Source organism: Rana temporaria, chromosome 9 (assembly GCF_905171775.1).
Source record: "Rana temporaria chromosome 9, aRanTem1.1, whole genome shotgun sequence".
NCBI classification, from domain to species: domain Eukaryota; kingdom Metazoa; phylum Chordata; class Amphibia; order Anura; family Ranidae; genus Rana; species Rana temporaria.
In genome coordinates, this window is record NC_053497.1 from 150,049,324 (window position 1) to 150,065,406 (window position 16,083).

A 16,083-nucleotide genomic window follows, 5' to 3' on the forward strand; every position below is an offset into this window, starting at 1 on the left:
GTATTTACACAATCTTTGTCCAGCCGGGATTTCAAATTTCAAGCTGTATGAGATGCTTATTAATACTGCTTATGCAAATTGTGTAAAAATTATGCCACATTTTACAGTGGATGTGATAGGACACAAAGTGGTATCTACTAGTGCTCGGGTTTTGCCACTGTGCAATAGTGGCACAGGATGTGAGTCAGGTACATTGTGAGTATCAGCGTTAAATGAGAGTAGAGAATCCTTCTTTAGGTTCCCAGCAATGAGAATCTCCAGCTAAAAGGACACAATGTACTAGTTTGGACAGGCCAAAATAGAAAAACACTGTGCAAACCTCCCATAGTATACCAAAGACAAGGATGAATCTTGGCACTTACTGGTCGGGGCTGGATATAGATGTCCTATGGCTTTCCACAACTGCATTGCTTTTGGGACGTCGAGGAACATTAGGCCTTGGAGGGCGCACCTGGATTAAACAAATATAGATAAATTAATTATATGTGTAACTCATAAGGCACAGACTGACTGAAAAACAACAATTAAACAAAAATCACAACATAGCCAATTATCACCTTACAAATTTACTTAGTAATGCAGGTTTAAATAAAAAGACACAAGTCCAACTAATATAAAAGATGAATACATAGAAAACCTCCATATACAGAGCCCTATAAAAACAGTTGGAAAAGTCATATAAAGCATGTTTCAGTTTTCTCTACAGGAGGGAAGACATTCCTTCCCGATCTCCCGAAGGCAAGTTGATATTCGCTGGATCCACAATCTTTGATGGTATTATTTATAAGCTTTAGAATCCATTTCTTTGGTGGTTATATGGTTGTGCATAAATTTGCATCAAGTTCACTATATAGACCACCTATGAATTGATGCATGATGATCATACCCCCCCCTCTTAATTCTTAATTGCCTCTTCTCAAGAAGGAATTAGTTCAGCTAATCTTTCCTCATAGCTGAGCTCCTCCATGCCTCTTATCAGTTTGGTTGCCCTTCTCTGCACTTTACCCAGTTCTCCTTATTGTAAACAGGTGCCCACATTTGAACCACATATTCTAGGCAAAGTCTTACTAATTTTGTACAGGTGCCAAATTATGTCTCTTTTTCTCTGGAGTCTATACCTTTTTTTTAATACAAAACAGTATTTTGCTAGCTTTAGAAACTGTAGCTTGGCATTGCATGCTATTAATAAATGTACCAAAACACCCAAATCCTTCTCTACCATTTACTACCCCAGATGTATTCCTCCTAGGTTGTATGAGGAACACATACTTAGTGTGCATTTGGATCTTCTCATCCACACCATGCTTTTGTCACATTAGGACCAGTGGCTCTATACAGCTGCTGCATCTTAATGGGCTGCCTGCAAGCAGCACGTGTGTGGAAGTTGAGATGCTGGCTAAAACATAATCGCCTGTGTGAAGGGGGACATTCTGCATGGTTTGATATGAACAGGTTCAGCAGAGCATCATTTCTAGTTGGGGCTTCTATAATCTGTAGTAATAGGTTTATAAATGTCCACCCTTTTACTGATCCATCAGTGCCATTGCTCCGGTCAATTTCATTGTTGATAAATTATTATCACTGTCCCAGCAACCCTTTCTATCTGTGTAAGGAGCTGAGTATCTCATTAACACTGGGTGACCTGTAGCAAACCCTAATAAATAACTTTGAAGTATGCATACCCATATGCAGCTCAGCATAATGCCTCAGCATCATCATACTCTCCATCCACATCTCCATTTTGCTTTGCAGTTTTCTGGCATCAGAGAACACACACATCCATTGTTGCATTTTGTACTTTTTTTGTGTTTTACATATCTTTTTTGCAGTACAAATAGTACTGTAATTGCCCATGGTTATTTGTAGCATTAACATTTCCTTATCTGCTATAGTCCTCCCCCATCCCACTCTCCATTGATGCCTGACATTTGTCTAGCTTGTCTGCCCCCTTATTACATATGAATGGGCTAATAAACACAGTTTTATATACTGTATATTATAAACACAGAACTAGTTCCAGCATTGCTTTGTGCACTGCTGTGCAGTCATGTTGGAACAGGAAGGGGCCATCCCCAAACTGTTTCCACAAAGTTGGGAGCATGAAATTGTACAAAATGTCTTGGTATGTTGACACCTTAAGAGCTCCCTTTACTAGAACTCAAGGGCCAAGCCCAACCCCTGAAAAACAACCCCACACCATAATTCCCCCTCCACCAAATGATTCGGACCAGTGTACAAAAGCAAGGTCCATAAAAACATGGATGAGCAAGGTTGGGGTAGAGGAACTTGACTAGCCTGCCCTTAACCCGATAGAACACCTTTGGAATGAATTACAGCAGAGACTGCGAGCCGAGCCTTCTCGGCCAGCATCAGCGCCTGACCTCACAAATGTGCTTCTGGAAGAATGGTTAAACATTCCTATCCTAAACCTTGTGAACAGCCTTTCCAGAGGAGAAGCTGTTATAACTGCAAAGGGTGGGCCAACTCAATAATGAACCCTACAGACTAAGACTGAGATGCTACTAAAGTTCATGTGTGTGAAAAGGCAGGCATCCCAATACAATAAATATAGTGTATGACCTGCATTTGATCTCCCTGTAGGCTGCATCAATCCTCAACAAGCTACTTTTGTATTTCCTTTGGCTTGTGTGAAAAGAAAATTGGTTCTCACATAAACAAATGCCTATGTATACAGGCCTGAGATTTACTATATAGTAAGACCTTGGATTGCAAGCATAATTCGTTAAGTAAACATGCTTGTAATCCAAAGCACTTGTATATCAAAGCTAAATTCCCCCTTAAGAAATCATGGAAACTCACATGATTCATTCCACCACCATTTATTCATAGGTCTTTCAGTTTATAGTCCATATAAAAAGATTATAGCAATGTGAAATGTCCATTCACAAATGGAAGCATCCACAAGGGGTAGAAGCAAAATCCAGCAGGAGCTACAGAGTATAAAACAGAAGAGAGACTTCTCTAAGTGTAGCAATATGGTTACATTTAATGAAGGTACGACATTTAGCAAGTCACATGGTTGATGATTAAAACAGGCACATCTAAGTATACAGGCATCCGGGGTAAAGCTGTCCACATAGACCGTCCTCTGCAACAACGGCTCTCACCGCTGTCAGTCTGCAATCATGACTGGGAAGACTACCCTGAAAGCGAGGCTTGAAGTGCTCGTGGAGCGCAGCGTGGAAGGGATGACATCAATGGCGGCACAGAGGATGGTCTATGCTGACAACTTTACCCCGGATGCCTGCATACTTAGATGTGCCTGTTTTAATCATCAACAATGTGGCTAAATGTTGTACCTTCATCAAATGTAACCATTTTGCTACACTTAGAGGCTCCTCTCTTCTCTTTTATACTCGGTTGTGATGTGACGCTACATGTATGTAAAGACATCGCTTGTATATGAAGTCACGATTTATTAAAAAATGTTGCTTGTTTTGCATAAAGCACTCAAACCAAGGTTTTACTATATTCAGAAATGGTGAATGCAATTTTCTGATGATGACTGTTAAATCTGATTCTGTGAGGTTATATTTACGTGCCAACTTAGTTACATGGGGGTTGATTTACTAAAACTTGAGAGTACAAAATCAGCTGTGCATTGTAGCCAATTGGCTTCTAGCTTCAGCTTGTTCAATTAATCTTTGACAATAAAACCTGGAAGCCGATTGGTTTCTATGCAGAGTTGCACCAGATTTTTCACTCTCCGGTTTTAGTACATCAACCCCACTGTGATTTAGAATGAAACCTGCTAATTTAACATCTGTCTAGCCTTAGTCAAATTATCTCCAGGCCATTCACTGCAGTCACGTGGTTGTGTGCAAGTAATATCTCTAATAACTCTAATAAGGTTTGATACCACCTGTCTTATATTTTTTAATTAGCATCTTTCCTTCTTTAAGGACACCTAAGCCCTACATGTGTCCCCAGGGGAAACAACAACATCTTCAGATATTAAGTAATATGATCAGCTTTTTTTCCAGTGTCAGTACGCCCTCAGCATTTCATGCCTTGGACATATTATGCCATGAACACACTAAATTTGAGGTGTTTCAGTGAAGATTTACAATTAATAAGATTAAATGTAGGTTGGATCATGCTCAAGAAACTGGTATTTAGTAGATAATGATTTGAAATGTGTCCATGCACTGTGGGCTGGTTTGCATTCAATAGCTTGAATATATTTTTCAGACTATTGTAATACAACAAATAATCTATTAGAAGCCTTTTCATACACATTTGAAAGTTTATTTAGAAAGCATTGTATGCGACTTATACGAACACATTTCTGGTGGAGAGTTAAACACTGTAATTTAAAACACATAGACTTCGAAGAGTCTCTTGCAGAGGATGTTTGCTGAATGTCAGATTCCCTTTTTTGTGTTTTGTATGCAAATTTTTTGTATCTGTTTTTATTCAACATTTTTAGCCAATCACTTTGTAGAGGATATCTGCCGGCACATTGCCAAGGTATAAATTAATCGGTCACATTGACTGTATTTATAAGATGAATGGCCATCTACATATTGTTCATCACATGTCAATTGCACAGCAAACTACAGAAAAAAAACAAAACCTGGTTCACACTGATGCGATTTCAGATGCGATTTGGGTCACAACGAATTGCATGATAATGGAAATAACATTGCCCATTCACATCTATATAGTGCAGCTGCGCTACTTTGGTGTGATGCAGTGTGATTTTGTGGTCCATAGACTTCAACGGAAATGCACTAAAATCGCATCTACGTGCATTTTTGGATGCATTTTTGTGTGGATTTGTGTACCCACCAGCATCCAAACAACTAGTGACCCATCCCTGCTGTCAGCATCAGGGATAAATAATCAGTTGCCAAGGAGCTGGTGCCCCCCGTCTTAACAATGATGAGTAGTCCCTATTGTCAGCAGGGGATTCCCCACTAATCGCGTTTTTGACAAATCCTTTATTTAAAAAAAAAAATCTCCCTCCTAATGTAAATCACAATGAACACTTTCACTGGGTAACCCCACTTGTTTGTTTACTTAGTGGTGGGCAGAAGTGCCACTGTCATTCTGCGAGTGTCAAGGGGAGGAAGAGGTCGTGTTAAGCTGTTTTTTTTAGATGTTATTTTCCTCATGTGGGTTGGTGGCCAGTGTTCATTGTGATTAATGATGGATTTACATCGGGGGGACATTTTTTCCCCACATTTTTAAATAAAGGACTTGTGCTTTTATTAACTTTTGACATTTTTGGTGTCAAAAAGAGGGCATCCAGATTCTGATAAATTATTCCAGCACCCCCACAACCACTGGGCTAGGGTTGTGGGGAAGAGGCCCTGGTCCTCATCAACATGGGGGCAAGGTCCTTTGCCAGGGGATTGTGCCCCCCCATGTTGACGGCATGTGGCCTAGTATGGTTCAGGGGGGCGCTCACTCACCCCCCTTTCCTTTCAGGCTGCATGTTCGAATAAGGGTCTGGCATGGATTCTAAAGGGGACTCCACTGCATTTTATTTTTGGCACAGGGCTCCCCTTAAAATGCACATCAGACTGCATACTCAGCTATGGCAATTTAACCATGGGCCTATGGGAGACCAAGTGTCTCTGGGATCCTAATCAGCTTAGAGAAAGGAGTCACCGCTCCAGGTGGGTCGACTATGCAATCACAGGCTGACTCAGAATACCGTGGGTGCTGGCAGTGCACTAAACATGCATAAGAATTGAGGAGAAAATGGATAGCCGCACTCCAATGACCGTTGAGGTTGTCTTTATTAAACAAACAGCAGATACATCACAGGGTTACAGCAATGGAAACAAGGGAACATCCGACGCGATTCGCACTGGATTAGTGCTTATTCATGGCTAGCACTAATCCAGTGCGAAACACGTCGGCTGTTCCCTTGTTTCCATTGCTGTAACCCTGTGATGTATCTGCTGTTTGTTTAATAAAGACAACCTCAACGGTCATTGGAGTGCGGCTATCCATTTTCTCCTCAATTCTTATACTTAGCAGCTTAGCCTTTGCAATCTTTAAAACTCTTAAAAGGGACAATGCACCACCTAAAGAAGGGCCCAACTGAAAGCCAGCCAACGTTAACCAGGTACTTTCTACCACCTCCAGGGATAACCCCACACTAGAAACATGTACATCTGCCTGCTGTTGGGGTTGTATGCATCAAGTATATACTAGGGCCCTTAAAATTCTTCTGGACTGGTTGAGGTTGTTTATAGGCTCTAGTTTCTACGTTGTAGGTTAATTTAGTCTTGGTATAACCTCTGAGTGCCAGCTAGTGGATTATAGATCCTTTATAGCACCTTCAAGTCTGTGTAACCACATGTTTAATGATTTATCCTATATTTGTTTTTAATGTCTTATTACATTTGAATAAATCACCTCCAAGTTGCTGTTGTCTACTTTCTGTGGATTACTAACCCTTAGGTCCCCAGTTGTAAATGGCATTAGTATATGACCAAGTGTGTCAGAGAGTAATTACTCTTAACAGCAGTTAAGAGTAATAGCAGAACAGAGGACCCATCATCACCAAGCGGCTCCCACGAGGGGGATACTTGGAAATGCAGCCACTCGATGGCAATGACGCCTACATTATACTTATGGAAATCTGTATTGTCCATGTTTATCTTTTTAAAAAAAGTTACATAGTTAGTCTGGTTAAAAAAAAAGACAAGTCCATCTAGTTCAACCAATAAAAGGGGGGGGGGGGATCCCACAATCCTATATATACAAACCCATATAACCACAGTATATGTGAGTTTATATTTCTATAAAGGACTGATAAAGTTCAAAACTATTGCACTCTGCCCACAGTCACAGCAAAAAGTCCACCGATCATAACATTTTTTTTTAGCCCGCTCTGTTCTTCATTCGCCATCTGTAATTGTTTGTAGGGACAGAGGGATCCTAATACTCTCTTCATGCAGATTTTTCACCAAACATGAAAGCTGTACCATACTAAATAAGTACAGCACAAAAGGAAACAATTTTCATCCATTATACTAAAAAAGTTTTTTCCAGAAAAGTACAGACAAACATGCTTCAATAAGCATCCTTTGCAATATGTCCTTCACTGCCAACATCTTCTTTTGCTGTAGGCGGATGGAAGAAGAACTCAGTAAAATTAGCCTTTTCAATTTTATAAACAAATATAGAACCTGTAATAAGGGATGCGTTTACTACCACTGTTATAATTCCTGCCTAACAAGAGTTTTGTGGTTCGCTGAAAACAGGAAGTTATTTAAATATAATTATGTATTTTTATTCAGCAAACTAGGAATACATGAAGCATTACCCAAATGAGGAGGTACTGTATATATATGGACTGGTATAATGTAGCTCTAAATCATCCTGTCTGTATGACATTTTATTTCTACAGCACTGTGTACAAGCAATTGTTATTTTTAGGAAATAAAATGCAGTTTTCACCTTTTTTCATCTCTTTTTTTTTTAATCTGAGTGCTGCTGATCTCTTCTACCCACTTCCTGTGGACATGTATTCGCTCAGGCAGCAGCTTCATGTCATTGCTCAGGACTAAGGATGAACTCTGGCGTGTTCGCAAGCCCCACGAGCAGAGCCTGCCAGGAAGTCGGCACTGCGCTGCGTTAATCTCAGGCAGTGAGACATTGTCCCGATCTCTGCAGCCGCGCAACGGGACAATCAGGGTTATTTACTAAAGGAAAATCCACTTTGCACTACAAGTGCACTGAAAGTGCAGTCGCTGTAGATCCGAGGGGGACATGCAAGGACAATAAAAAACAGCATTTTAGCTTGCACATGATTGGATGATAAAAAGAGCAGAGCTTCCCCTCATTTCATATATTCCCCTCAGATTTACAGCGACTGCACTTCCAAGTGCACTTGTAGTGCAAAGTGGATTTGCCTTTCGTAAATAACCCCCAATGTCTCACTGCCTGTGATTAGCGCAGCGCGGTGCTGACTTCCTGGCAGAATCTGCACATGGGGCTTGCGAACACGCCAGAGCTCATCCTTCGGCCTCGTACACACGACCATTTTCCTCGACAGAATCCATCAAGAAACTTGGTGGCAGAGTTTTTTTGCCGAGGAAAACGGTCGTGTGTATGTTTTTCATCGAGGTAAAAGTAGCGTTTGTAATGGAGATAGCACATTCGTCACGCTATAACAGACTGAAAAGTGCAAATTGTCTCTTACCAAACTTTTACTTAACACGCAGTAACATGAGATTAGTAAAAGCAGCCCCAAGGGTTGTGCCAGTGGAATCGAACTTCCCCTGCCGTCATATGTGTTGTACGTCACCGCGTTTGAGAACGAGGAGATTTTGTCTTGACAGTGTGTACGCAAAGCAAGCTTGTCAAGTTTCTCCACAAGCCTAACAAGGAACTCGTAGAGGAAAACGATGTTTCATTTACGACGAGTTCCTCGGTCGTGTGTATGAGGCCTTATTGGTGGACAGGAACTGAGGGTTGCCATCTTAAAAACAAATTACTAGGACCATGTATTAATTTGTTTAGGTTGCAGACTAAAAAGATTGAGACTTGTGAAATTAAATGAATACATTCAAATTTATGATATTTTAGTGTTTGGGTTTTAATATACTTTAATAAATACCATGGATGATGGAGTTAAATTCATACTAGTAAAAGAGTTTCTTTGATTTTTTTTTCACTGAATAAATAGAATCCTTTAAATAGTTTGTGACAGGTTTATGTACTCAGTGTAGAGATAACCAATACAGAGGCTATATGACTGGGCCTCTATCATAATGTTCTTATCCAGTCTTTGGCTGAAATTTGTTTAAAAGGAATAACATTTTCAGCAAGCAAATATTTTTAGTTATTAGTACAGTGCTTACATAAAAGTAATTGCAGCTTTCACATTTTTACATGCTTACTCTTACATATTTTAATACTATTTTATAGTATGGATGTTTAGATTTTTAGATTAGGCTACAGAGACAGGGAATATTAGACATGGCAATGAGTCTGCCTACTTACTTAAAGTGGACCTTCAGTAATGTTTTAAACATTCCATCTATTAAAGGGTTTGTAAAGGATTTTTTATCTTAATAGCTTCCTTAACCTTAATGCAGTGTTGTTTTCATGTCCTCATTGTTTTTGCTCTCAAGTTGCTGTAATTCTTCTCTGATCTCCACACTTCCTGGTTGTCTGTTTCCTGATGACCACAGTGCTGGGAGCTTTCTCTATGTGGTCACTAACTTCAAGGAGGTGTGATTACTGTGTGTCTAAAACCCCACAGCACCTCCCCTTTGGATCAGTTTCGTTTTCCAAACCATCACTGCTCTGTGGCTCTGTATGCTCTGTACAGCAGAGAGGCAGGAAACAACAGGCAAAAACTAAACTAGAAACTACAGGTACATTATATGATTGATTTTTATCTATTTTTAATCATTTTTAAAAGGAATCAGTTAACTATTATGTCTCTATACCCTGTAAACAGTCATTTCAGCATATTTTTTTTTTTATTTACAACTCCTTTAAATCTTCTGCCCTTGTTGTTTTCACTTTGGATAGTAAAACATTTTTTTTTCTGCCAGTAAATATCTTATACAGCCCACTTCCTGTTTCTTGTCTGGTAAAAAGCCTAGGCTTATGACATCATGCACTGCTCTCTCTTACTCTTGTGAGAGTTTGCCAGGAAGGGACGGGCATGAGTCATAAGAGGGCCAATGAGAGCTGCAGAGCTGGAGGTGTGCCTCTGTGTGTGTGTGTAAATCCAGGAAGCTGCCAAAAGTTAAAATGTTTGCAGCCAGACTCAGTGGAGGCAGATTTATGCAGCATATTTGGTAAGTACATAATCACAGTATATATAAAATAATATGCAATGTGGTTGGAGGGAAGCTATTTTTTTTTTACAAATTATGTGAGCAGCCTGCAGTTCCTCTTTAAAGTAAAACTATGGTCAAACTCTTAAATCACATATATAATGTAGGCTGCTTGTAGCAGTACGTCTTGGCTCTCTTTCTAAGTGCCTCCAGGAACATTTTGTAAATACCGGTTGATCTTGCCAGTAAACACAATGTTTTTTCTTCTGCGGTGAAATCACTAAAGCTTTGTCATCCTTGCTGCTGCTTCAGCTACTTAGAGGCAGGGAGTGCAACTAGCAGTTGACTAACCAAACCACAACCTTAACCACAGTCTTATGGACTAAAACTACCTCCCTAAATTATCATTAAAAAAATATAACTTTTCTTCTGGTATATGACCCCCGACGTACTGCATGCCATATACCCTTCTACCTCAGATCGCTGTTGGCAGTGTCAAACGGATAGGGGCTCCCTCTTTCATATTTACTGGAGCTGCCCGGTGATCTCCCCCTACTGGGCCGTCTCCTAGACACACAGGTCCCTCTATGCCCCAAATTCTTTCTGTTGGGCCTGTCACCCCTGAGAATATCCAAGCCATATAAAAAGTTGATGCGTGATGTTCTCATAGCCCTCAACTGGAAAAATCGCTCTCCCCCCACCCCTGAGGCTTTATACGCTAGAGTTAAAGACATGGAGTTGATGGAGAGAATGACTGCCAGGATACAGGACAGGCTGGAAGCCCATGACGTTGTCTGGGAGCCGTGGCGCCTTCGGGAGGACCCATTATAACCAGGTGAACGAGCTGATCCGATGACACCTTCCTCTCCCCCCCTTTTTTTTCTCCCCCCCTTTTTTTCCTATCCCCCCTTCCTTTCTCTCTTTTTTTCCCCTTATCCTTTTCTTTTCTCTCTTTCTTTCTTCCTTTCTTCTGTGAGCACTCCTGTGACTCACCCCAGGTTTAATGTTTCGCTAAATCCTAATGCATGCTTCAATGATTTAGCAAATTTGACTTCGGATATGTGCTTACTACTGCTTAACCTCCCTGGCAGTATGATTCTTTCAGAAAAAAGGTGCTGAAAGCGGTACCATTATTTGCAAGGAAATTTGGCATTTTATACTGTAGGTCTGTAATTTTTAGGAATAACTCACTTGAATCTGACCAAACAAGAGTCTAGTAGGCATCCCGGGTATGACATTTTTTTTAAAAACAAAATTATAAATTATAATATAATAAATAATTATAACAAATAATAATATAATTATAATAAAAATTATTCAATAATGTAATCAACTCAAAATCACTGAAATTTGCTCAGTTGCAGAATTGTCGCTGTCATTACTTTTATTTTTTTATGACGAATTTCCCCACAAATCGCTATCGCACAATTCTGCAAGTGATTATAATTTATTATCGCTGTTTTCTAGCTGCTCTAAACCCATTTTTGACATAAAAAGACACTTTTGGTTGCTATGGACAATCTACAGTTTGCAGGGAGAAAGAACAGTTTTTATTATATAAAAGTACATGTAGGGCACTGGGCAGACAACTAGGGACAAGGGGGGTGTATTTTTTACATACAGTACTGTAATATATAAGATTACAGTATACTGTGTGTATTGTGTTTGTTTACGTTTTTGAATTTGGCGCCGTTCTCCGCTCCCGTGCGTCGTAACGTCGCAGGGAACGGAGATCGGCGGCACAGGAGGACGCTGTGTGAATCGAGCGAGCACCCGCTCGCTCACACAGCGCGGTGGCATCGCTGGATCCAGGTACAAGGTAAGTAAACACTGTCTGTGGATTCTGCGAGGCAAGCCCGAGTCTGACTCAGGGTTACTGATCGCAGCACAGAAATCTAACCCTGAGTCAGACTCGGGAACACCGCCAGGAGGGTTAACAGTGTACTGACAAACCATACTTTTTTTTATTGCTGGAAGGTCTGTAACGTATGCAGATGTGTCCTATTTTGTACAGCAACTGTTTTCAATAAGAAGTTATTTGAGAAAAAAAAAATATATAAGCAACAGTATATCCACGGCAAACCACTAAATTCTGTGGTGCACAGTGGATATAAAGTTGCATATATTTTTTTTATAATTTAAGGGGGTAATTTGAGTCCATAATACTTTTTTATGCTTTGAGATAGCTCCTTTTATTGGTGGTGTTGACTTCAATCAACCCCTTCCATGAAGGGAAGTGATATAAAAGTCCTGCTTAGTCTCTAACAACCCCTGCAGCACTGTCTAGCAAGGTTCATGACTAATCCAGCTTACCATTTGGATTTACTTTTTCAGTTAAAACATTTACCATTGCCACTGGCATTGCAAATGTCTGTTTATTACTCTTGAATAAAAATAAATAAAACAGTTTAGATGGGCTTAAACGAATGTTGTGATATAAGCCACACAGGGAATTTGTATATATTTATTGGCTGGACATTGTGAAGCACAACCAATGTGCAGCACTGGAAATCATATATATATATATTGCATAGATAGATAGAATATATATATACACACATACATGTATTTATTATGTTATAGTGAACACCTAGACATTTAAGTTCAGTCTAAGCAGCATCCCGAACACAGACCTAAGACACTGCTGCATTTGACTGCTAACCTCAGGAGATTTCATTTTAAGAAAATAATTCTGCACTATGGGAAATGTAAATGGCTGCTGCCTACACCCAAAAGCTACTACCCACTGGTAGAGTGTGGATGAAATATAATTGGGGCGGACGTGGTGCTGCCAGACTGACTACAAGGTGATATTAGTACTGTGGTGTGTATACTTCCCTTAGCTGGTAGACTGGGCCGGATTTACCATTGGGCTTGACTGGGCTCATGCCCATGGGCCCCGCCCGTTTATGTTTAATTTTTTTTCAATAATATACCAGTCATTTAATTTTTCATCTAAAGTGTGTTGATTGGTCTAGAATTTTTACCTGTTCTAGGGACATTGATCATTTTTGTCCTCCGTCGAAGTAAACAAACTGTCTTTCTTTTATTTTTACCCTTGTGAAGCTATTTTTGCAATATTATGCCCGGTGTCTGTCCTTTTGCTGGATGTGGCATGTTACTTTGGCTCCAATTGCTGGATTTGCCCTTTAAAAACATTGCACTCTGACTTGTGTCAGTGCTTTTTTGTGCTCATGCGCAGTATACATCATGTCCTTCGGGACAACGCTATGTTTAATATTGATGACTACGCGTCATCATTATGCGACGCGGTCACGATGACTTCATTACGCCCGGTCATTCTTCTGCGCATGTGCGGGCATCTGAATGACACTATTTATAGCTGCGGCGGCTACCGATGGACAGACGGGACGGCTCGTACGGTGGAATTATATGATCCCTCTCCATCTGACAGGTACAGCGGAAGCTCTTTCCTTGCCAGGCTCTTTGTGGTGATATTGGGTTATTTACCCCCATACACACATTAATTTTATACTGTTTTGCTTTCCTAGGCATACCCCTTTGAAGTGGGAGAACTGTACCCTCCACTTTTCATTAGGGGTTGCTTATACCAGTTCTATTTAAAGTAATGTATAGAAGGTAGGGCCGAAAGTGACTCAAGCCCAGGGGCCCCCACCACCCCAAGTCCTGCCCTGCTGGTAGATCACAACAAATTCTTGCTTATGTATGCACTTTCCACCTTATAATATAGTGTTTTAAGATGGCCTATGCTCAGCAGGCCATTGACATAACAACTAATATTACACTGGGGTATTTTTTCATTTTTATTTTCATAATTTTTTTTACATTTTATTATGGATCCAGATAAGTTTTATCTTACCCGGAAAGAGGTATTGTGGTTTACACATATGATTATGTTGTTATAATGTGGGGAGTGTACTGTAGTCCTTTGTCTGGTATGACCTACCAAAGGAAGTATATACACCACAGTACAAATATCATTGTAGTCATTCTGGCAGTGCCACATTCGTCCCTATTTCATTTCAGGAGAATTAATGATATCATTTCAGGGCTGCTCATTGTTCTACTGCTGGGGGCTCTGACATGAGGAAGCAATACCTCTCCTCTACCTAGATGGCTTCCCTCACACAGAGACACAGTAAAGGACGGTTCATGATAAGTCAGTAACTGTGAAAAGATCTGCTGTAGGGAGAGAACAGACAATATTGGTGACTAGTTATTTGTCCCTGACCTGCCTTTTTTTGGGGCACAGCATCCGCGGTTTTGTTCTTTTTCAACAGCAGACTAATCGTTTGCATCCAGGAGTCCATGCTAGACTTCTGGATAGGTCATATTTTTTTGTCAGACTAAACACCAACGAGAGCTGCCCATGCACAGCCCAGCTTTGCAACTAATAACCTCATTTGTACATGGCTTTGGATAACTGGAGGATAGAGCTATGTAAAGGTTCCCTAGAAGATATTAATGAGCACTATTGACTATGTACATGCAGAAGCCTGGTGCCAGAACTGGGTACTGAAGGATCAGCAATACCTATCAAACTGGAAAAAAATCTAAGGATGGTGTTGCGCTCCAAATCGGTACATATAAAGTGCTTAAATAAAGTGACAGTGGGGTGGATTCAGTAAGCAATTGCGTCTGCGTATCCATAGTTACGCAGCGCAATTGCTTAGTTGCGCCGGCGTAACGACTTTTCTGTATTCAGAAAGCTCGTTACGCCGACTGCAGTCTAAGATATGACTGGCATAAGGCTCTTTCATTCTCATTCTTACGATGGCCGCTAGGTGGCGTTCCCGTAGTGGTCAGCGTAGAGTATGCAAATTGTATACTCACGCCAATTCACAACCGTACGCGCGCCCTGCGTACGCATTTTACGTCGTTTGCGTTCGTCGGGTTCCGCGTAAGGCTGCTCCTGCTATTAGCAGGGGCAGCCAATGCTAAGTATACCCGTCGTTCCCGCGTCGCGATGTTTGAAAATTACGTTGTTTGCGTAAGTGAATCGTGAATGGTGCTGGGCGCCATTTACGTTCACGTTAAAGCAAATGACGTCCTTGCAACGTCATTTGCCGCACTGCACGTCGGGAAAGTTTCCCGACGGAGCATGCGCACTACGTTCGGCGCAGGAACGAGCCTAATTTAAATGATCCACGCCCCCTACGGGATCATTTAAATTACGCGCGCTTACGCTGGCCATTTTTACGGAGCGCCCACGCAAATTACAGAGCTACTGCTTCGTGAATGAAGCGTAGCACAGGTAATTTACGGAGGCGCAGCGTAAAAACGGTACGCTGCACCTCCGTAGTAGTGCGCGCCCCTACCTGAATCCACCCCAGTATGTATAAATTCCAGTGGTAAACTGACATATACTGATACAAATCCAAAGCTTAGATAAGCCAATAATATTACGGTGATGAGTACAGTGCAAAAGCAAAAAATAATTAAAGTGACTGTAGTGGAAAAAAACAAAATAAACATAGGTAGGTAAAAATTCAACAATAGTCCATGTATATAATATAATGATGTAGATGGTGCAAAGTCATGCGATTTTCCAACCATGAAAAGGTGCAAGGTGCAGACCATAAGGTGCTAACTGGCATCACAAAGTGGCATAGTGACTGAAGTGCTGTGAATCTTCGGTGTGAAATGACACCCGCAGGTGTACTAACTTCTTACCTTACTGCTGTAAGGTAAGCAGCATTCAGAGAAAACAGGGGTGTAGATGATCATTCTGGGGGGAAGAGGGGGGTCTCTCATCAATTCCTCCTGGGGGGTTCCCAATGTTTGCAGAGCCTAGGAGATGATGTTTTTTTCCAGGGACCAAATGAATAGCCAGGCACCGCTCAGCGCGGGTAGGAAGACAAATGTAAAATAAGCTCTATAGTGTAGTAGATTTAAATTCTGTATGTTTTTATTATACAAAGAAGGTCAGGTACTCACATTCAGTAAAAGCAAATAGTGTAATGTATCCAACGAGCGGCGAGCTGGCGGCAAGTGTGTCACTTCTGGTGTCCGAAGGATACGGACACCGGAAGTGACGCACTTGCCGCTCATTGGATACATTACACTATTTGTTTTTACTGAATGTACCTGACCTTCCTGTCCTCAGGACCCACTAACAGGCCAGGTTTGCAAGATAACTGAAATACATCACAGGTGATATCATTTGCTGCTCAGTGATTGCAATATTCTAGTCTGCATCTCCCCAAGGTAACACATAAAATCTGGCTTGTTAGTGGGCCCTGAGGACAGGGTTGATGATCACTGTTTCAGAGCCCTGTGTCCTGACCAGCCGTTCCTCTGCGCATGTCCTGGAGCGACGTCATGC

At 41.0% G+C, this 16,083-nt stretch overlaps 1 protein-coding gene across 4 annotated transcripts in view; it reads right to left on the reverse strand.

Annotated features, from left to right (window-relative positions):
* DENND1A (DENN domain containing 1A) overlaps positions 1-16,083 on the reverse strand; it is a 1,239,075-nt gene that overhangs the window by 56,695 nt on the left and 1,166,297 nt on the right. For all 4 annotated transcript variants that reach the window (XM_040324851.1, XM_040324852.1, XM_040324854.1 and 1 more), the window contains one exon: positions 363-451. In XM_040324851.1, coding sequence (XP_040180785.1) covers positions 363-451 — 89 coding nt within the window. The remainder of the gene's footprint in view (positions 1-362; positions 452-16,083) is intronic.